Source organism: Salvelinus alpinus, chromosome 1 (assembly GCF_045679555.1).
Source record: "Salvelinus alpinus chromosome 1, SLU_Salpinus.1, whole genome shotgun sequence".
NCBI lineage: Eukaryota > Metazoa > Chordata > Actinopteri > Salmoniformes > Salmonidae > Salvelinus > Salvelinus alpinus.
The window spans coordinates 75,900,038-75,923,392 of record NC_092086.1 but is presented as its reverse complement, the minus strand read 5'-3'; the positions used below and the strand labels follow the sequence as shown (position 1 = coordinate 75,923,392).

At 40.5% G+C, this 23,355-nt stretch overlaps 1 protein-coding gene across 1 annotated transcript; it reads left to right on the top strand.

Annotated features, from left to right (window-relative positions):
• The first annotated feature begins 67 nt into the window (after positions 1-67).
• Positions 68-14,573, top strand: ift46 (intraflagellar transport 46 homolog (Chlamydomonas)). The gene is made up of 12 exons (XM_071326912.1): positions 68-214; positions 589-685; positions 929-1,002; positions 3,099-3,235; positions 9,400-9,474; positions 9,649-9,742; positions 9,977-10,105; positions 10,256-10,374; positions 10,738-10,804; positions 13,630-13,690; positions 13,862-13,947; positions 14,211-14,573. The coding sequence occupies exons 1-12, from the start codon at positions 191-193 to the stop codon at positions 14,301-14,303; spliced, it is 1,056 nt and encodes a 351-aa protein (XP_071183013.1). The 5' UTR covers positions 68-190; the 3' UTR covers positions 14,304-14,573.
• The last annotated feature ends 8,782 nt before the right edge of the window (positions 14,574-23,355 follow it).

Here is a 23,355-nt window from a genome sequence, read left to right as displayed (position 1 = left end):
TCAATGGTCTGTATAATCATTGTGTGACCGTTTGTTTTATTAATGGTATGGTACATCTCAGTTGAGGTTGCTGAGGGGAGGACGACTCATAATAGCTGGAAATTTCCCATTTCTAACCCCTCTCCAAGAGAGCCAACAAAGGGTGGCATCGCGAGACTTGGTATCCCTTGGTGACGGTACACTGGCTTTCATGGATAGTGCAGAGAAACAAAAGGTAACCAAAAACTCAGATTATCTTTCACAAATTCACGAAATAATTGTTCACACTTCATTCTGTATAGAATTGGTATTTCATGCATTCCTCCTTTTTTGCTAGTTTTGCTCATGTATCCAACTTTTATGGCAATGCTAGCTAGCTAACGTTAGCTAGCTAACAGGGTTTATTTAAATGTAATTCCTGTGGCCTTGTCAACATGTACTGCCAACAACTCAAGCCACAACTTACATTAGCTAACTGGCTAGCTAGCTATCCGGCTACCCAACGTGCCCAGCTAGTTTGCATGTAGCCTACCACAGTCCTTAACAGTAATGTTGCATTCGGATAGTTTGCATGTTGTCAAGTCATTAAGTGATTTGTCGCATCTTCAGACTAAGCTCATAACTAACCAGCCCTATGACGAGAGCCTGGAGGTGAACGACTACGAGGAAATCGCTAGTGTGTACACCCCGACTCCACGAAGACCAGGTACTAAAAGTGTAATTCATGCAATTCAGAAGCAAATTGCGTGATGCTATTTATTAGACCCTATAGCAACCCTAACCCCGATATGAGTTCATTATGGCCTCAACCAATATATCTGGACCTTTTATTATGGTACTGTCAGGTGGTAGTGCACTTTCACCATAACCACAGGGTTGCTGCTGGTTCAACCCCTGCTGTGAATGTACCCCCTCATCGCTAACATCTCAACTGTCTCCCCTTTACAAGTCTCAAGGAAAAAGAACAGACCGCTGCATGAAATGGCGAACAACAGCAGTGATGAATTTGACGACGATGTAAAGGTGATTATGTATGGGACAATCAACAATGGGCTATACTTCTATGGAAAATAATGAATGACGTGAAAGGTGTGTTCCATGACGCTCAAGCAGAGTGGAACTGACCTCCCACGTAGTGACATTATTTCTCAACCTGCTCCACTACAAAACCGTCGATGAGAATGGGGCGTGCTCGGTCCGCCTTTTCCTGTTGTCCACAATCATCTCCTTTGTCTTGAACACATTGAGGGAGAGGTTGTTGTCCTTGCACCACATGGTCAGGTCTCTAACCTCCTCCCTATAGGCTGTCTCATCGTTGTCGGTGATCAGGCTTACCACTTGTGTTATCAGCAAAAATAATGATGGTGTTGGAGTTTTGCCTGGCCGTGCAGTTATGAGTGAACTGGGAGTACAGGAGGGGACTGAGCACGCACCCCTGAGGGGACCCCGTGTTGAGGATCAGCGTGGCTGATGTGTTGTTACCTCCCCTTACCACCTGGGGGGCGGCCCGTCAGGAAGTCTAGGATCCAGTTGCAGAGGGAGGTGTTTAGTCCCAGGGTCCTTAGCTTAGTGATGCGCTTTGAGGGCACTATGGTGTTGGAACGCTGCGCTGTAGTCAATGAATAGCATTCTCACATAGCTGTTCCTTTTGTCCAGGTGGGAAAGGGCAGTGTGGAGTGCAATAGAGTTTGCATTATCTGTGGATCTGTTGGTGCGGTATGCAAATTGGAGTGGGTCTAGGGTTTCTGGGATAATGATGTTGATGTGAGCCATGACCAGCCTTTCAAAGCATTTCATGGCTACAGACGTGAGTGCTACGGGTCTCTAGTCATGTAGGCAGGTTACCTTAGTGTTCTTGGGCACAGGGACTATGGTGGTCTACAGACTCGGACACGGAGAGGTTGAACATGTCAGTGAAGACACTTGCCAGTTGGTCAGCGCATGCTCAGAGTACACATCCTGGTAATCCGTCTGGCCTTGTGAATATTGACCTGTTTAAAGGTCTTACTCACGTCGGCTGCGGAGAGCGTGATCACACAGTCATCCGGACCAGCTGACGCTCTCATGCATGTTTCAGTGTTACTTGCCTCAAAGCGAGCATAGAAGTTATTTAGCTCGTCTGGTAGGCTCGTGTCACTGGGCAGCTCTCGGTTGTGCTTTCCTTTGTAGTCTGTAATATTTTGCAAGCCCTGCCACATCCGACGAGCGTCTGAGCCGGTGTAGTATGATTCACAACACAACTGATTGGCTCAAATGCATTAAGAAGCAAGAAATTCCACAAATTACCTTTTAACAAGGCATACCTGTTACTTGAAATGCATTCCAGGTGACTACCTCATGAAGCTGATTGAGACAATGCCAAGAGTGTGCAAGCTGTCATCAAGGCAAAGGGTGGCTACTTTGAAGAATCTCAAATATAAAATGTATTTTGATTTGTTTAACACTCTTTTGTATACTACATAATAATTCCATGTGTTATGTCATAGTTTTGATGTCTTCACTATTATTCTACAATGTAGAAAATAGTAAAAATAAAGAAAAACCCTGGAAAGAGTTGGTGTGTCAACTTTTGACTGGTACTGTAGAACATGTAAGACTGAACTAGTCATTGAATTCTACCATGCTGATTATATACTGTGAGTGAGAGACAATGATGCATACGCTAGAATGCCCTTCAAGCCAATCAGAAACGAGTATTCAACAATGCCATGGTATAAGAATTGTTATAAACTGGGTGGTTCGAGCCCTGAAAGCTGATTGGCTGAAAGCTATCAGACCGTATACCACAGGTATGACAAAACATTTATTTTTACTCTTCTAATTATGTTGGTAACCAGTTTATTATAGCAATAAGGCACCTCTGGGGTTGATGGTATATGGCCAATATACCAAGGCTAAGGACTGTATCCAGGTACTCTGCGTTGCACATAAGAACAGCCCTTAGCTGTGATATATTGGCCATATACCACACCCCCTCGGTCCTTACTGCTTAAATATATAATGAATTGGACTGGTGGTGACAGACCAAGTATATTAGCTACCTAGCTAGCTAGAGGTATCTATTCCAACACATTCAGATAGATATTTTATGACGATCTTTTGTGTTCTACCAACGACAGCTAAAAAAGAAGGAGCAAAGGAACGGCCAGCCTGGCTTGAGTGAGAATGAGGAAGAAGAGGAGGAAGATGATGATGATGATTCGGATGAGACGGAGTCTGATGAAGAGGAGGGTGAGCCGGGATCCGCCCCGGAAGGGTGAGTGCAGTCAAATCTCAGTGCGCACACTGAGTAGGTTATAGACACATATACTGATCCCATCATGAAAAGTTCTGCGCGCAGTTCCGAATCAGAATCTGGTTTGTTTACATGGAAGTGAGTATGATCACATTCGACTTTAGATGCAGCTCATGCAAGTCAGCAAACAAGTAATCAGATGGTTATCGTCTACTACAACATTGCAGATGTCATCGGAGGGTTGATTACCTAATAAGCTAGCGAGGCAAGGTAAATGATCACAAATAGAACGGAAGAATAATATATACTGAGCAAAAATATAAACGTAACATGTATAAAGTGTTGGTTTCATGAGCTGAAATAAAAGATCCCCGAAATGTTCCATATGCACAAAAAGCGTACAGATTTGTTTACATCCCTGTTAGTGATAATTTCTCCTTTGCCAAGATAATCCACCCACCTGACATGACAGGTGTGGCATATCAAGAAGCTGATCAATGAAATTGTATTGGTCACATACACGTGATTAGCAGATGTTATTGCGGGTGTAGAGAAATGCTGTGCAGTAATATCTAACAAATTACACAACATATACCCAATACACACAAATCTAAGTAGGAATGAATGAAGACTATATATACATACATATACACACACACACACAGTTGAAGTCGGAAGTTTACATACACCTTAGCTAAATACATTTAAACTCAGTTTTTCACAATTCCTGACATTTAATCCTAGTAAAAGTTCCCTGTCTTAGGTCAGTAAGGATTGCCACTATATTTTAAGAATGTGAAATGTCAGAATAATATTAGAGAGAAGGATTTTTTTCAGCTTTTATTTCTTTCATCACATTCCCAGTGTGTCAGAAGTTTACATACACTCAATTAGTATTTGGTAGCATTGCCTTTTAAATTGTTTAACTTGGGTCAAATGTGTTTTCATGGTCACTCACTGCTAAGGTTATCATGGTCCCAACATCAGTGTATACTGTAGCTAGCTATCTGCTACAAAGCTTTTTGTTGCGAGAATGCATGCGCATCACTCAAATGTGACATTTGCTCCTAGACAACAAATGGCTCTATGTACAGAACTCTGTACACACACACACACCAGGGTTTCCATTAGGAAAATTTGGCGCAGGACATTTGACTGGCAGCATTTACATTTTCCGGGCATTTAAGAAATTTACCAGATCCATATGCATTGGTTGCGCAACCTGATTAGGGCGTCCAGCCAAGGTACTCAGAAGGCCAGAAATCACATTTAGTTTATGGTAATTCATCTTAACAAAACATGCAACACCAATGCAATGTCATTCTTACCGATGAGCATTTTGAAGATGTTAGAATACAAAGGCTGTGCGTGCATTAGGTTAGGGGAAGCTAGTCTTTCCCTAAAGTAAATCGATTTAAATACCCAAATGTATATAGCTTACTCCTGTCTATACAGAAATAAGTAAAATCATTCAAAAGGGGCTACTACACCAAAAAGCTGTGGATTGTTTTAAATCGCATAGCCTACAGTAGGAAGGACCTGCAATTTGTGCAGAGCGAGTGGCAAATATAAAATAAATGATTGTTGAGTTTCAACTATCAGTGAAAAGCAGAGACCCAGCCAGGCATATCGCAATATTTCTATTTTTTTAAACTATCGCAGAAAAGCAGTTTGGAAAGCGAAATGGCTATTGCTGTAGGCCTAAATGGAAGACAATGAAAAGATTTCAATCTGTCTTTTAATTATGACAATTCTCAACTTAATTGAGCGAAAGGCTATCTTATTGGCACCAGCGGAGAACACCGGCCATATCCACGGTGAGTGTGGATATTCACTGTCTTTATCATTCAGTGCCACTTTCGTGTTTTTTTGGACAATAATTTTTCTTCCTCCAGGTTAGATGGATGTCATTGTATTTGTTTCTCCCCTTTACGTAGGCCCAGAGTAGGCTACGCTGTAATTTTTGCAGTGGTGTAAAATACTTAAAGTACTGCTTAAGTAGTTTTTTGGGGTAACTTTTACTTTTACTCCACTACATTCCTAAGGAAAATAATGTACTTTTTACTCAATACATTTTCCCTGACACCCAAAAGTAGTCATTACATTTTGAATGCTTAACAGGACATCCCTGGCCATCGCTACTACCTCTGATTTGGCGAACTCACTAAATACATGCTTCATTTGTCAATTATGTCTTAATGTTGGAGTGTGCCCTTGACTATCAGTAAATCAACATTTAAACAAATGTTTTGGATTGCCGAATAGAAGTAATTTGAAATTATTTTTACTTTTGATACTTAAGTATCAAAAGTAAATGTAATTGCAAAAATATACTTAAGTATATTTAAAACGAAATACTTTTAGACTTTTACTCTAGTAGTATTTTACTGGGTGACTTTCACTTCAGTCATTTTCTGTTTATGTATCTTTACTTTTACTGAAGTATGACAATTGGGTACTTTTTCCACCACTGAATTTTTGTCGTATTAAAAAAGATTCTGCTAATGTCTCCAGTCATAGAAAATGTAGTAGAATTGCATGAAATGTGTTTATGAAAGGCCAACATTTTCCTGTGAAATAGCCTAGGCCAACTCTACACCACTATGTGCCGCATTGAACAGTCTTTTTTGCGAACAGAGATTGAGTTATAATAGAAAGTCTGCAAATGCGATGATGCATGGAATGGTTTATTATAAAGGTGCATTTATATGGTACGAATAGCTTCCCCAAACTCGAAACTCAAGTGCCGCTTATGTTAGAATAACTGTCCACATTTACTTTTCCTCAGCCATCAAGGTGAGTAACGAACAGTAAAATCACTAGCCTATGTCAATCTACTATCCCCCCATAGTAGAAAAGTTTGTTGTTCTGTGCGAGAATGAAATAGCCTATTCCAAACAGACTCTGGGACAGTTGTGGGATGGTATATCCCAAATTCATACAACCAGTAGGCCTTTAGGCTACATGCAGAAAACGTTAAAAAGCAATGAGGCTCATGCGACAGATCAGAATGTTTACCTTAAAATGTTGATCAACTATATATATTTTTTTTCACACACACCATCATACCATCATATCACCTCTTAGTAAGTTGGACACAAATAGTGTTTTAAACCCTCAGCTCATTGGATCCAAATTAGACGGACCCACAAAATGTTTTGATGCCAGGGTTTAGGGCTTCAAACTTGGCATGAACATCTTTGAGTTGTCAAATGAAGGTCCTATATGCTCATCATAACTGTGTTCATTTTGTGAGCAGGCAGCCAGAGTCAGAGATAGTTGAGTATCTTAAAACACATTGGAGGAGAAGGTCCGATTGGAGGGACTTTGGATCTTCTCCTCCTATGCGGGTTAAGAAGGAGGTGAGGAGAGAGGTCTTTGAGTTGTTACATGAAGGTCCTATATGCTCATAATAATAACTATGTACATTTTGTGAGCAGACAGCCAGGGCCAGAGATGGTTAAGTATCTCGATAGGGAGAAGATAACAGAAGATGATCCGAGCTATACGTGCAGGTCAGTTTTAGAATTGAATAAGAGGCAGTTCTATTGAGGCCAGGTGCAGGGAAAAGTCATATTTTCTAATAGGAACAAATCTGAATGGAGGTTAACTTTACAAAATGCTTTATGCAGCTACAGTGTCTTCAGAAAGTATTCATACCCCTTGACTTATTCCACATTTTGTTGTGTTACAGCCTGAATTAAAAATGGATTAAATAGATTTGTTTTTCTCACCCATTTACACACAATGCCGCACAATGACAAAGTGAGAACATGTTTTTAGAAATTGTTGCAATGTATTGAAAATTAAATAGAGAAATATCTCATTTACATAAGTATTTACACCCCTGAGTCAATACTTTATAGAAGCAACTTTGGCAGCGATTACAGCTGTGAGTCTTTCTGGGTAGGTCTCTTAAGAGCTTTCCACACCTGGTTTGTGCAATATTTGCCCATTTTTTATTATTTTCAAAGTTCTTCAAGCGCTGTCATATTGGTTGTTGATCATTGTTAGACAACCATTTTCAGGTCTTCCCGTAGATTTAAGTCAAAACTGTAACTCGGCCACTCAGGAACATTCACTGTCTTCTTGGTGAGCAACTCCATTGTAGATTTGGCCTTGTGTTTTAGGTTATTGTCCTGCTGAAAGGTGAATCTCAGTGTCTGGTGAATCTCAGTGTCTGGTGGAAATCAGACTGAACCAGGTTTTCCTCTAGGATTATGCCATTGCTTTGTTCCATTCCGTGATTATTATTTTTTATCCTGAAAAACTCCCTCAGTCCTGTGTTCAACATTTATCACAGAAAGGTTGTTTCATCCATACACACTTACTGTGCTGTGAAAAAGTATCTGCCCCCTTAAGGATTTGTTTCTATTTTTGTATATTATTGACACTGAATGTTATCAGTTCTTCAACCTAAACCTAAAATTAGATCAAGGGAAACAGAGTGAATAAATATAACATAATTTGTCATACTTATTTCATTTATTTAATAAACAAAGTTATGCAACACCTAATGCCCCTGTGTGAAAAAATAATTGCTCCCTAACACTCAATAACTGGTTGTGCCACCTTTTATCTGCAATGACAGTAACCAAACGCTTCCTGTAGTTGTTTTTCAGTGTCACATCGCTTTGAAGGAATTCTATCCCACTTTTCTATGCATAACTGCTTTAACTTAGTCACATTTGTGGGATTTGGAGCATGAACTGCTTGTTTCCGGTCCCGCCACAACATCTAAATCGGGTTTAGGTCTGGATTTTGACTAGGCCATTCCAAAACTTTACATTTGTTGCAGCCATTCTTTGTTTCAAACATTCTGATGTGGGCAAAAAGGTGTGATGGGTCTGCACTAGACTTGTTTGTGTTTTGGATCATTGTCTTGCTGCATGAACCATCTGCGCTTCAACTTCAGCTCACGAACGGATGGCCTGACGGCTACATGCACACAATAATGCGATTATTGTGAATAGTCCGATTTAATATAATAGTTTGTTTTAAAACGTTTACATGCTTTGCAAGAAGAATGATTTCCCTAATAAGCCTGTTTACATGGACATATCTGAAATCAGTCTACCTTGCCGAAAATCGGCAATCAAAATAAACGTTCTACCACAGCGACCATGTTATTGTTGGGATGCCTATTTGATTCTGAGTTTGGACATATAAAGTTTGTATGGGAAAACAATTTTTAAGATGCATACTTTTAGTTTTTCCAAAACGAATTTGACTACCGCAAAAAAGGAAGCTTGAGCTGCTAGTGCTAGCACGTGCACAGATCTAATACACCACTGTAATTCTAATTTAAGGCATTAACATGTCCTGATAATTTGAAAGATTGCTCAGAAAACCTGTTGTTTTAATCGGCGTGTGCTTACTTCGATTATGACCGTACACTGATTTTAGATAAGCAGAATAAGGTGTTTACATGACTAATGCCGTATTCGGCTTAATGCTATAATCCATTTAATATAGAATTATTCATGTGCATGTAAACGTACTAATAGAGGGCAGTATCCATAGTTCCTTCAATGATGGCAAGTGCTCCAGGTCCTAAGGCACCAAACACTGCATTCCACAGTAAGAACCTCATACCAACTGTTCAGCGATGGTGGTAGTGTGACGGTTTGGGTATGTTTTGCTGCCTCAGGACCATCATTGAAGGAACCATAATTCTGCTCTGTATCAGAGAATTCTACAGGAGAATGAAAGGCCATCTGTCTGTGAGCTGAAGCACAACTGGGTCATGCAGAAAGATAATAATCTAAAACACACAAGCAAGTCTACATCAGAATGGCTGAAAAGCACAAAAAAAATTGTTTACGAATGGCTTAGTCAAAGTCCAGACCTAAACCTGATTGAAATGTTGTGGTAGGACCTGAAACATGCAGTTAATTGTCGAAAACCAACTAATGTCGATGAGTTAAAGCATTTCTGCATGGAAAAGGGGGAAAAAATTCCTTCAGTGATGTGAGAGACCAAACAACAACTACAGGAAGCGTTTGGTTGCGGTCATTGCAGTTAAAGGTGACAGTTAGGTTTTGGTTGAAGATCTGATAACATTCAGTTTAAAAATATGCAAAACTAGAGAAAATCAGAAAGGGGACAAGTACTTTTTCACAGCACTGTAGTTAATTTTAAATGTAAACAGTCGAACATCCCAAATCTGATGCTTTTCTTTGCAGGGCATATGACCCGGCAGACTACGACCACCTTCCTGTCACTGCAGAGATCAAAGAGCTGTTTCAGTACATTACCCGGTGAGTGGCGCCTGCAGCTCAGCTACAAAGCTGTGTGTGTTTATTTACAGCTGACTAAGCTGAATATGCCACTTATTGACATTTCTACACAGGGTGAAAAACAGCCCTTGCTCCAAGCCACAATTCCTCTGAATTATTATATATTTTTTAGTAACATTGTTTGTGAATCTGCAGGTATACTCCTCAGACCATTGAACTAGACCACAAGCTTAAACCCTTTATACCCGACTTCATCCCAGCAGTGGGAGACATTGATGCCTTCCTTAAAGTGAGCATTACCAAGCAAACACATTTTCTCTTAGCTTCACATTTATTTTATGGTGCCAATTCTTTCCTTCCCTGCTTGATGGAATCACATTGGTGAAATGTCCAATTTTGTGTAAAATTTGTTTTCTAATCCAATCATGTAATGATCAGTGGTTACATCAAAAGATACAGGGAGGAAGGTGGAATGTAATAATAAGTTCTCTCTGTCAATGACTTTGTTCCATTGTAACCTCAGGTCCCACGTCCCGATGGCAAAGCAGATAACCTGGGGCTGTTGGTCCTGGATGAGCCCTGCACCAAGCAGTCAGACCCCACTGTCCTGTCACTGTGGCTCTCTGAGAACAGCAAGCAGCACAACATTGCTGTAAGTACAACAAGTATAACACAGTGCGGTTTTTAAATCCCCCGCAGTCGTGCACAATTTACATCAGACTGTGCACATAACTATGGGTACTGCTTTCAGACAGACACACACAGCAAATTCATTGATCCCTTCTCTCCGTGCGCTGCACAGGAGGTGAAAGTGAAAAGTGTGGAGAACCCGGAGAAGAACCCCAAAGCCATTGAGAATTGGATCGAGAGCATCAGTGAGCTCCATCGCTCCAAACCCCCAGCCACCGTCCACTACACCAGGCAAATGTTTACTTTACCTCACAGTACTGGTGCTGCCCTAGCCTGGTCCCAGATCTGTTTGTGCTGTATAGCCAACTCCAAAACAAATGTTTGGTATGACAATGACCATAAGAATTGGCTATACAGCACAAACAGATCTGGGACCGGCTAGAACTGGTATTGATATTGTCAGACTCTGACCATTATCTGATTCTAAGTCAGTTCTGTGATTTATGTGAACGTGAATAGACACTGGCTCTGTGCCAAACTCTGTGCATACTACTAAGAAGGAAGGAAGGAATGTATGCATGTGGTGTGCTAGTATGGACTTTGGAATGTATCCACTCATATGCATGAAAAGATGGGTGTATTCTATTTTTCCAGGTCCATGCCAGACATTGATACTCTAATGCAGGAGTGGCCACCTGAATTTGAAGAGCTGCTGGGAAAGGTTAGTCACCAAACCTGAACTGAACCTGCTCATCTATCTATGGAACAATGGATATTTTAAACAGCAAGCATTTTGACCTGCTAGCTAGCTACTTCCTGTCTGTCATTTCCTGTTCAGCGTTGACTTGTCTAATTGCAGCCTTAATTGGACACATTGTGGCCACGGTTCATTTTCATAACCCACATTGAATACTCAGATTTGATTTTATTGGTCGCGTACACATATTTTGCAGATGTTATCGCAGGTGCAGTGGAATGCTTATGTTTCTAGCGCCAACAGTGCAGTATTACCGAACAATACAAAACAATACACACAAATCCAAAAAATAAAAATAAGGAAATTACGAAATCAGAACAAGCAATATCAGAGTCCGGAATATAGGGGTGGCAGGTAGTCTAGTGGTTAGAGTGTTGGACCAGAGTGTTACCTTGCCAGCTCGAATCCCCGAGCTGGCAAGGTAAAAAGCTATCGTTCTGCCCCTGAACAAGGCAGTTAACCCACTGTTCCCTGGTAGGCCGTCATTGAAAATAAGAATTTGTTCTTAACTGACTTGCTTAATTAAATAAAAAATTATATATATATGTGTGTGTGTGTATGGTATGTATGGTATGTATGTATGTATGTATGTATGTATGTATGTATGTATGTATGTATGTATGTATGTATGTATGTGTGTATATATATATGTATGTATGTGTGTGTATATATATATATACACTGCTCAAAAAAATAAAGGGAACACTTCAACAACACAATGTAACTCCAAGTCAATCAGCTCGCATTGATGTGCCATCCTGGATGAGCTGCACTACCTGAGCCACTTGTGTGGGTTGTAGACTCCGTCTCATGCTACCACTAGAGTGAAAGCACCGCCAGCATTCAAAAGTGACCAAAACATCAGCCAGGAAGCATAGGAACTGAGAAGTGGTCTGTGGTCACCACCTGCAGAACCACTCCTTTATTGGGGGTGTCTTGCTAATTGCCTATAATTTCCACCTTTTGTCTATACCATTTGCACAACAGCATGTGAAATTTATTGTCAATCAGTGTTGCTTCCTAAGTGGATAGTTTGATTTCACAGAAGTGTGATTGACTTGGAGTTACATTGTGTTGTTTAAGTGTTCCCTTTATTTTTTTGAGCAGTGTGTATATATATATGTATGTATATATATGTATGTGTGTGTGTGTGTGTGTATATATATATATATATATACATACATACATATCGATATATATACATACATACATACATACATACATACATACATATCGATATATATATATATATATATGTGTGTATGTATACTGAACAAAAATATAAACGCAACATGCAACAATTTCAGCCATGGGTGGCATAGTCCCACCCACTTGGGTGCCAGGCTCACCCAATCAGAATGAGTTTTTCCCTACAAAAGGGCTTTATTACAGACAGAAATACTCCTCAGCTTCATCAGCTGTTCGGGTGGCTGGTGTTAGACGATCCCACAGGTAAAGAAGCCAGATGTGCAGGTCCTGGACTGGCGTGGTCTGCGGTTGTGAGGCCGGTTGGACGTACTGCCAAATTCTCTAAAACGACATTGTTGGCGAATTATGGTAGAGAAATGAACATTTAATCCTTTGGCAACCGCTCTGGTGGACATTCCTGCAGTCAGCATGCTAATTGCACGCTCCCTCAAAACATCTGTGGCATTGTGTTGTATGACAAAAATGCACATTTTAGAGTGGCCATTTATTGTCCCCAGCACAAGGTGCACCTGTGTAATGAGCATGCTGTTGAATCAGCTTCTTGATATGCCACACCTGCCAGGTGGATAGGTTATCTTGGCAAAGGAGAAATGCTCACTAACAGATGTTAAGAAATTGGTGCACAAAATTTGAGAGAAATAAGCTTTTTGTACGTATGGAACATTTCTGGGATCTTTTATTTCGGCTCATGAAACCAACACTACATGTTGCGTTTATTTTTGTTCAGTATATATGTACACTGAGTGTACAAAACATTAGGAACACCTTCCTAATATTGAGTTGCACCCCCCTTTGACCTCAGAACAGCCATGGACTCGGCAAGGTGTCTAAAGCTTTCCACATGGATGCTGGTCCATGTTGACTCCAATGCTTCCCACAGTTGTGTCAAGTTGTCTGGATGTCCTTTGGGAGGTGGACCATTCTTGATGAACATGGGAAACTGTTGAGCATGAAAAACCCAGCAGCGTTGCAGTTCTTGACACACTCAAACCGGTGTTCCTGGCACCTACTACCATACCACGTTCAAAGTCACTTAAATATTTTGTCTTACCCATTCAACCTCTGAACACACATACACAATCCATGCCTCAAGTGTCTCTCGACTTAAAATTCCTTCTTTAACCTGTCTCCTCCTCTTCATCTACACTGATTTGAAGTGGATTTAACAAGTGACATCAATAAGGGATCATAGCTTCCACCCGGATTCACCTGGTCAGTCTGTCATGGAAAGTGCAGGTGTTCCTAATGTTTTGTACACACAGTGTATATGATGGTGTGTATAGACAGTATATGAAAATAAAGGTGTGTACAGCAGTAGTTATATAGGATGAGCGTTGACTAGAATACAGTATATACATATGAAGTGGGTAAATCAGTGTTAACATTTTATTATTGTGACCAGCGTTCAATGGCTATGTATATAGTGCAGCAGTCTAACAACAAAGCTTTCTTATCAACTTCTGCTGTCCTTCATGAGTTGCTGTGTTCCCTTCCCTTTGCACAGAATGCAAAAGGCCAAACATTGTCAAAACTGTTTTCTGTTTTCTCCTCTACCTCAACCCTTTCTCGCCTTTTCCTAGGTTAGCCTACCAACGGCCGATATCAATTGTGATCTGACCGAGTACATTGAGGTCATATGTGGTGAGTTTTTCAAATTCTCTGCACACAATGCATTCAACAACGTCTGTCTGCTTGTGTAACACATTTGGATAACACGGGGTGGGACAATCTGGACTCCTCTATGAAATGCCAATTTCATTTTTTGTTGTTGTGCCTTACTGAATACAACCCTTGTTTTTTCCACTCTCAAAGGCATCCTCGACATCCCCATCTACAAGAGCCGGATTCACTCACTCCATGTGCTGTTCACTCTTTACTCTGAGTTCAAAAACTCACAGGTACCACAGTATTTACTCGCCTAACTTTCAGTTGGGTAGGGACCATCGGGATGACATTGTCACCATCCTTGCTGTGATTGTCATGTTCTTTCAATAGTTTTATTCTGACAAAATGGTTATAAAGGCAATTTTGCAGAACAGCACCATACACAAACTATAAATAGCACAATTTGGTGTAATGTCCATAGTAATGTAACTTATTTAGCTATTTTTCAATGATAATGTTTAGTCCTCCCTTACTAAAAAACATCTCCTTGTTTCAGCATTTCAAAGCCTTAGCGGAGGGTCAGAAGTCAGACACTCTGTCAGCTCCTCGCTCCACCACTGGAGAGCCAGAGACACTGGCCTTCGACTGAGGACAGACAACTAACTCCTGTTGAGTCAAGGACATGTTGCCTTCATTGTTCACCATCTGTGATTACTGTACTTTGTGGAAAGGAGGACAGAAGGATGCATAGATGTATATAAATGTTTGTAAATATTTATACACTTAACTTTATACAAAGTGCTTTTCTAGGATAGACTTACTGTTATGTGGAATAAATTGCATTGTTTTATATTTCAAGTAGTCTTTGGTGTGTTAAGTTTCATTAAGTACTTCCTATTATTAAATTACTTAATGTTTACATGGTAGAACCTGTGTTTATTATGTTTTCATTATCTGTGAATAATATATGTTTATAGTAGTTTATCACTCACTACTCTACATTCCACTTAGAAAGAAACATTCCAGTAAGGAGTCCTGAAGTTAAAATTATGTCCATTGGTGGAAAATCTCACAATTTCCAAATAATAAAGTGTAAAGGACTATTCAACACTCTAAAATGTAGAGGTGAAGGTCAACTGAAATGTGTGTCCTTATAAGCATGGCTTAACTCATTTTCCATACTCAGTATTTCATATGAGTATACTTGTTTATAATTAGCTACTTTAGGATTGTAGAACCAGTTTAAAATATAAGCAATAAGTCCAATGTTCCAGCTCATAACAGTTTAACCCATGTATTATAATCACACATATATGCTTTAAAAGGAAGTCTGATGACTCTTCTTCTCTTCTTTAAAGCCAACCAACGGCAAACTCTCACATCTCTCTGTGGTAGGAAAAAGCACATCATGCTTATGTTGAGCTAGCCACTGCAACTTACACCTGTGTGTATTACAGTCAAACTTTTGATCGGTCCAGCAAGCTATGGCATGATGTTAAACTGGCTGATTCTGATGAGCAATTCCACAGAAAAACAGTTATCCTATTGCCCCTGTGCACCACAGCAAATTCAGGTAAATGTCTTTGCTTGAATGTTGGGATGTGTCTTTTAGGTCTTTATCAATAAAACGTCACAGTAAGGTGCAGAGCGTTTGGTTTACCTGCCGGGGGACAAGGAGAGCCCAGCTCTGCTAAAACTATTGACAACAACTGTGTGATATAAAAGTGAACTACAGTGCCTTCAGAAAGTATTCACACCAGTCTGAATTGAAAATGGATTATGGATTTTTTTGTCGCTGCCTACACCAATACCCGATAATGTCAAAGTTGAATTCTTTTTTTCACAAATTAATAACAAATGCAAAGCCAAAATGACTTAAGTATTCAACCCCTTTGTTATGACAAGCTTAAATAAGTTCAGGAGTAAAAATGGACTTAACAAGTCCCATAAATTGCATATACTCACTCTGTGTACAATAATAGTGTTTAACACTATTTTTAAATGACTACCTATCTCTGTACCACACACATAGAATTATCTGTAAGGTCCCTCAGTCAAGCAGTATATTTAAAACAGTTTCAACAACAAAGTCCAGGGAGGTTTTCCAATACCTTGAAAAGAAGGGCACCTATTGGGTAAAAATAAAAAATGTCATAAAAAAAAAGCTGACTTTGAATATCCCTTTAAGCATGGTGAAGTTATTAATTACACTTTTGATGGTGTATATACTGTAAATACACCCAGCCACTACAAAGACACAGGTGGCCTTCCTAACTCAGTTTCCGGAGAGGAAGGAAACCACACAGAATTTTCACCATGAGGCCAGTTGTGACTTTATTACGTTTGCAATCGCAAACAAATAATCTGCTTAGACCCAACCAAGAATCATAAAAAGTCGTGCTATAAATTCTCGGACAACCCAAAGACTCCTAAATAATCTTCCAGCCTCCCTCTACCTACCCAAGGACGTCAGAGTACAAACATTGGTTAACCACCTAACTGAGGAACTAAATGTAACCTTGTGTAATACCCAAGATGCAGTCGCACCCCTAAAAAAAAGAAAACATTTGTCATAAGAAACTAGCTCCCTGGTATACAGATAATACCCGAGCCCTGAAGCAAGCTTCCAGATAATTGGAATGGAAATGGCGCCACACCAAACTGTAAGTCTTCCGACTAGCTTGAAAAGACAGTTCTGTGCAATACCGAAGAGCCCTCACTACTGCTCGATTATCATCCTACTACTGCTCGATTATCATCCTATATCTCTTGACACATTCATGAAAATAATCATGGCCTCTAAACCTTCAAGCTGCATACTGGACCATATTCCAACTAAACTACTGAAAGAGCTGCTTCCTGTGCTTGGCCCTCCTATGTTGAACATAATAAACGGCTCCCTATCCACCGGATGTGTACCAAACTCACTAAAAATGGCAGTAATAAAGCCTCTCTTGAAAAATACAAAAATATTGGCCGATATCGAATCTCCAATTCCTCTCAAAAAATGTAGAAAAGGCTGTTGCGTAGCAACTCACCGCCTTCCTAAATAGGAACAATGTATACGAAACGCTTCAGTTTGGTTTTAGACCCCATCATAGCACTGAGACTGCACTCGTGGAGGTGGTAAATGACCTTTTAATGGTGTCAGACCAAGGCTCTGCATCTGTCCTCGTGCTCCTAGACCTTAGTGCTGCTTTTGACACCATCGATCACCACATTCTTTTGGAGAGATTGAAACCCTAATTGGTCTACATGGACAAGTTCTGGCCTGATTTAGATCTTATCTGTCGGGAAAGATATCAGTTTGTCTCTGTGGATGGTTTGTCCTCTGACAAATCAATTGTACGTTTCTGTGTTCCTCAATGTTCTGTTTTAGGACCACTATTGTTTTCACTATATATTTTACCTCTTGGTGATGTCATTCGGAAGCATAATGTTAACTTTCACTGCTATGCGGACAATACACAGCTGTACATTTCGATGGAACATGGTGAAGCCCCAAAATTGCCTACCCTGTGTTTCAGACAAGGAAGTGGATGTAGGCAAATGTTTTACTTTTAAACTCAGACAAAACAGAGATGCTAGTTCTAGGTCCCAAGAAGCAAAGAGATCTTCTGTTAGATGACAATTAATCTTGATGGTTGTACAGTCATCTCAAATAAAACTGTGAAGGACCTCGGCATTACTCTGGACCTTGATCTCTCTTTTGACGAACAAATCAAGGCTATTTCAAGGAGTTTCTCCCATTTTTCTCTGCAGACAGGTTGGATGGGGAGTATTGCTGCACAGCTATTTTCAGGTCTCTCCAGAGATGTGTTTAATCGCGTTCAAGTCTGGGCTCTGGCTGGGCCACTCAAGGACATTCAGAGCCACTCCTGCATTGTCTTGGCTGTGTGCTTAGGACTGTTGTCTTGTTGGAAGGTGAACCTTCGCCCCAGTCTGAGGTCCTGAGCTCTCTGGAGCAGGTTTTCATCAAAGATCTCTCTGTACTTTGCGTCGTTAATCTTTCCCTCAATTCTGACTAGTCTCCCAGTCCCTGCCACTGAAAAACATCCCCACAACGTGATGCTGTCACCCATGCTTCACCATAGGGATGGTGCCAGGTTTCCTCCTGGCGTGACGCTTGGCATTCAGGCCAAAGAGTTCAACCGTGGTTTCATTAGACCAGAGAATCTTGTTTCTCATGGTCTGAGAGTCCTTTAGGTGCCTTTTGGCAAACTCCAAGCCGGCTGTCATGTGCCTTTTACTGAGAAGGGGCTTCTGTCTGGCCACTCTACCATAAAGGCCTGATTCGTGGAGTGCTGCAGCGATGCTTGTCCTTCTGGAAGGTTCTCCCATCTCCGCAGAGCAACTCTGGAGCTCTGTCAGAGTGACCATCGAGATCTTGGACACCTCCCTAACAAAGATCCTTATCCCCCTATTGCTCAGTTTGGCCAGCTCTAGGAAGAGTCTTGGTGGTTCCAAACTTCTTCATTTTAAGAATGATGGAGGCCACGGTGTTCTTGGGGACCTTCAATGCTGCAGAAATGTTTTGGTACCCTTTCCCAGATCTGTGCCTCGACACAATCCTGTGTCGGGGCTCTACGGACAATTCCTTCGACCTCGTGGCTTGGTTTTTGCTCTGACGTGCACTGTCAACTGTGGGACCTTATATAGACAGGTGTGTTTCTTTCCAAATTATGTCCAATCAATTGAATTTACCACAGGTGGACTCCATTCAATTTGTAGAAAAATCTAAAGTATGATCAATAGAAACAGGATGCCCCTGAGATCTATTTCGAGTCTCAAAGCAAAGGGTCTGAATACTTATGTAAATTAGCAAACATGTCTAAAAATCTGTTTTTGCTTTGACATTATGTGTAGATTGATGAGGGGAAAAAATTATTGCATCAATTTTAGAATAAGGCTGTAACGTAACAAAATGTGGAAAAAGGGAAGGGGTCTGAATACTTTCCGAATGCACTGTATCTGTGCAGTAGCTTTCCCTGGTGGAGACGTCCTTGCATTCACAAAAGTACACATCCCTCTCTCTCCGAGACTTCTCGCTCTTTCAACGGGACATCCTGCTAAACATCTATTCGATGGCTCCCCTAGCAGTCAAAGCTGAGCGATACATATCACTCTCTCCCGGAGACGCATCAGTCTTTCAATGGGACATCTAGGTGCTCTGTACGGGATGTCTTCCTTATAGAGTTATAGCTGCCTCTCTCAAATTGGCTAGCTAGCTAGCTAATAATACGTCAATATGGCCAATTAACAAACTAACTTCCAGGGAATAAACTAGATGGCTATATCCAAATATTGTTTGATTTGCTTGCCATCTATAGTGGTGATGACAGTAGTCCGAGTGACAACTTTACTAGAATGAGAACTTGTGAATGTCAAGCTCTTTCCAAAAGCCTAATCTCTGATGAAGCAGCTAAATGACATGTTGTCTGCTTAGCTAGCTAGCTGGCTACATGCCAAATAGTTGGCTACCCTCACATATCTGAAAGGACATGATCAATTGATGTTTACTGATCATGAAATGCATGCATATACTTGTTGTATAATTCTGATTCATCTCTCATCTCTGTGGTAGGCTAAGTGGATAACGTGATATGCCTCTGCCTGTAATATTCTACTTTATTTTTCTAAAGGAAAGTGAAAGGGGGACAACTAGTCAGTTGTACAACTGAATGCATTCAACTGAAATGTGTCTTCCGCATTTAACCCAACCCCTCTGAATCAGGCTGCCTTAATCGACATCCACGTCATTGGGGTCAAGGAAGTTTACCGTTGAAGCTGCTCAAATGTCTAAAAACATGTTTTCACTCTCATTGTGAGGTATTGTGTATAGATGGTTGAGAAAAAACATATTTAATCAATTTTGAATTCAAACTGTAACACAAACAAAAGGTGGAATACTTATTCATCCAGGGGTATGAATACTTTCTGAAGGCACACTCTTAGAAAAAAAAGTTATTTGGCTGTCCCCATAGGAGAGCCCTTCAAATAACCCATTTTGGTTCTAGGTAGAACCACCTTTCCACAGAGGGTTCTACATGGAACCAAAAAGGGTTCTATATGGAACCAAAAAGGGTTCTCTTATGGGGACAGCCACAGAACCCTTTTGTAACCCTTTTTTCTAAGAATGCACTGATATATATAATTACATAGATACAGACACATTTTAGAGATACAGACGAAAAAGGTTGTACTGTTCACACATTAACCAGCTTTTGACATTATTTTAAGAAGTGGTTATGGTTGGTATGGCTTTAAGTTTCTGTGGTAGTTTGTTCCACTCAACAGCGGGGTATATAAAAAAAAAATCTTACCAGATAGACTCTTATATTTAAGTCTCTGGCGCTGGTATTACGCTGATGGACATTTCTAACGAATGAAAAATAGTTGGATACTGTAGGTACCTGGGAGCTGAGTCCATGATAATTCTGTGGACCAGAACAAGTTGAATATCTTTTTTTTCACAAATAGCCAGCCTAGCTGCTTAAAATGCTCGACCTCGAGTATGGGGGGGGGCATGTCTATAGCCAGGTTTCCATCCTATTGGCGACAGATTTTCATGTGAATATTCTCAAATCTGCATAAAAACAATATGGGCATTTTCTCATCAGAGTTGTTTTTCCATCAAATGTACTTGTTGAGGATAACAGTCTGTGTGTAAATACGTAGTGCACATCAAAATAAATTTTGCGGTTAAGTCTGTAGCCTAATAAACTGCATGCTTTTATGCGACATGTACTTTAGTTTCATAAAAAGGTTGGATGGAAACCTGGTAAATGTCAAGCCATTTTGAGGATGCTGGAATTGTATTTTGGATGAATGTGCACATGCCTACAGGAGACTTTTGAATTAGCCTAATCAGATTAACATGTGACTGGATGTGTTTCTGCCACATATAAAAGGTAATTTTAAAAGTTAAATTACAACAACAAAAAAATCACATCAGATAGGTGTAGTGAAATGTGTTGTTTTACAGGGTTAGCCTGCAAGGGCCAGTCGTGTATGCAGCATGTAGCATGATTTTGGTGACCTTATTTGACCGTTTCTGCAATTTTTTGAGACATGGTTCGATCCCACCTAGGGACACGTAAGTATTTACAATACTTGTTACACTGTACTTAAAACATGAATCATATGATAAAATGTTACTCTGTTTATTAAAATAAACATAAGAGAGTTTATTCCCTCAGAAGTTGGTACACTGTACTTAAAACAATAATTACATTACATGTTTTGATCAAGTTTAATCAGTTTATGGAATATCTTTGTCTTCAATTCTTTATTATAATAACGTTTATTCCCTCGGATCAAATAGTTTTACAGGAGAGGAGGGGACCCACTGGGATTAACTAGTTTTAGAAGGAGAGCAGGGGACCCACTGTAATTAACTGAGAGCCCCTTCAGAGCAAGGAAACTATATCCTGTGAGATGTAAAGTAAAACAAATCTTAAAATAAACGCATAAATTGGAATGTTCCACTTTCAATATTCTACCTCGGCAGTGACATGTTTCATGATCAACACCTATTTACAGTATTAATTTCTTCATGCAACAAACCTAGATAGTTGTTTTATATGTGAATGTAAATACATTGCTTTTTATTTTCTTAAAATGGCACTTGTCTCCATTTCACCTGATGTAACACCTGATTGACTTAACAAGAGGCACATCTCCATAGGTGGTCCAGGTAAATCATGACATGGCACAAGTAGGGGCTTTCCCCTTTTGTTCTCCGTTGTTCTTCTGTTGTTCCTCAAGTAAGATGACATCACAAATTCCCATCAGACCAACACCTTCAATGCCTAAAATTTGTGTCTAAAAAACACTATTTTGTCAAATGTTTATTTTTTACTCTTTCTAGTTGTGATATTGCTTTTCAAAAGTAAAAGTTCAGACATCGCTGGAGGACATCTTGCATTTGGAGAATGTTGCATTTGCCATTGTGATGCATATAAAGACAATATTTTTTTTTTTAAACAAGAGAAGATTGCTTTATGTTGAGGTTTACTTTAATGAAATCAAAGCCGTATTTATGATAGTGTTGGAGCACAATCCTTTGTACAACAAACTTATTCACACACTAACTATAGAAATTGGTTTATAATACAGGACATGTTCACCACGATTAGAATAAAATGTTGGTCTTTGTGCAAAATTTACACAAAATAGCCATGAACAATAATATATATATATATATATATATACTGTATATACACACACACACACACACACACATTCATATATATATATAAATATATATATGTGTTTACAGCAATGTAAAGAATGCAGTACCTGTGAAATAAATACAAAACAAACAAGAGTCCAAGCCACTTCCATCATGTAAATAGATTTTCAGACCCTATTTATTTCTGTGTATGTGTGTTTGTGTGTCTGTAGAGTCACTCCCATTCTCCACCATCCATCTTTACTTTCCAGTCTCATAAAAGGCAGACTATTGAGGCTCCTGCCAATGCCCTGTGCCAGGTACAGGGAAAACACTTTGGCTAGGCAGTAGATCTTTTCCTGCCGCTCAAGGTAAGCCGGTATGTGTGTGAGGGCTGTTGGGGCCTTGTTTCAGCGGTTGGTGGCAGAACCTGTACAGACGGCCAGAAGAATGCTGCTCTGAGGATTTTCTCTTTCCTCAGTTCGCTCAATCCTCACTGCCTCCCTCTGCTTTGAGGCCTCCAGCTCCCATTGAAAGAAGGCAGCGGCAGCAAAATCCTCAGATGGCATCGTTGAATTGGTGAGGCTTTCTGCTGTGTAAGTGCAGGTGATAGAGGACGTGACTGGGACACTGACCGTTTCACTCTCTGCAGTAACATAATGCCACAGAAGTGTGTCTTTAGGAGCTTCTCTGGGCTGGTGTTAAGAGCTACAGATCCACCCACTTCAGGATCTTTGTTGACGAGATGCTCATGTCTCCGCCCTGACAATGGGAGTCATTGTCCCAAAGGCAGGAAGGCAGGCGACAACAATAGTGGGCACGCAATTCAGGGCGTTTCTGCATTTGGTCATTCCTATTCAAGCATCCCATTGGTTCCGTCATAAAGACCCCCGATCGTGACATCTTCATGCTTGTGTGACACTTTTGAATGTGGGTCAAAAGGGAAATAAAATATTATCTGAATGTTCTTCGCTCTTGCCTGCCCTCACCGTCATTTACAGAACTGCAGGAAAACAGTGCCCGACAGGTGGGAGCGAAGGACACTGGTCTACCGGTCGCTCCCGCCTCACGCTAGCACAGCAGGCATGTGCTAGCTAACTCGCCCCCGCCTGTGTACTGGAGAAAACCGTGCCAGTAAGGCGGGTGCGAAGGACACTGTCTACCGGATGTCCCCACCAGCATAGCAGGCAGGAGGCTTGGGCGACACCATGTACTAACTAGTTTGATAGCTAGCGACACTGTTTGCTGTGTACAGGAGTCCTCCTTAGGACTAGCTGGCTAAGCTAGCACACAGAGTCCTTCGCTCCCACCTGCCGAACACCTGCCCTCGCCGGCGTTAACAGAACTTTGGGAAAACAGTGCCTTTAACAAGGCGACACTCCGCGTTTACTGGATTGGTTCAACAGTGCAGAAGAGAACCTTCACAGACAGTTTTTATCTCGTCAGGACCAGAAAGAAAAACGTCTGCTACGTTCAGTCAAAGATGGTGGATAAATGAAGACAGTTAACTCAGGCCGTTTACCTTTGA

What these genes read in the sequence shown, in the direction of transcription:
- ift46 (XM_071326912.1), top strand. Translation starts at nt 191, where the DNA reads ATGGATAGTGCAGAGAAACAAAAG. An exon ending in CCGGGATCCGCCCCGGAAGG is followed by an intron (nt 3,236 to 9,399) that starts GTGAGTGCAGTC and finishes TTTTCTTTGCAG; the next exon opens with GGCATATGACCCGGCAGACT. An exon ending in GCCACCGTCCACTACACCAG is followed by an intron (nt 10,375 to 10,737) that starts GCAAATGTTTAC and finishes CTATTTTTCCAG; the next exon opens with GTCCATGCCAGACATTGATA.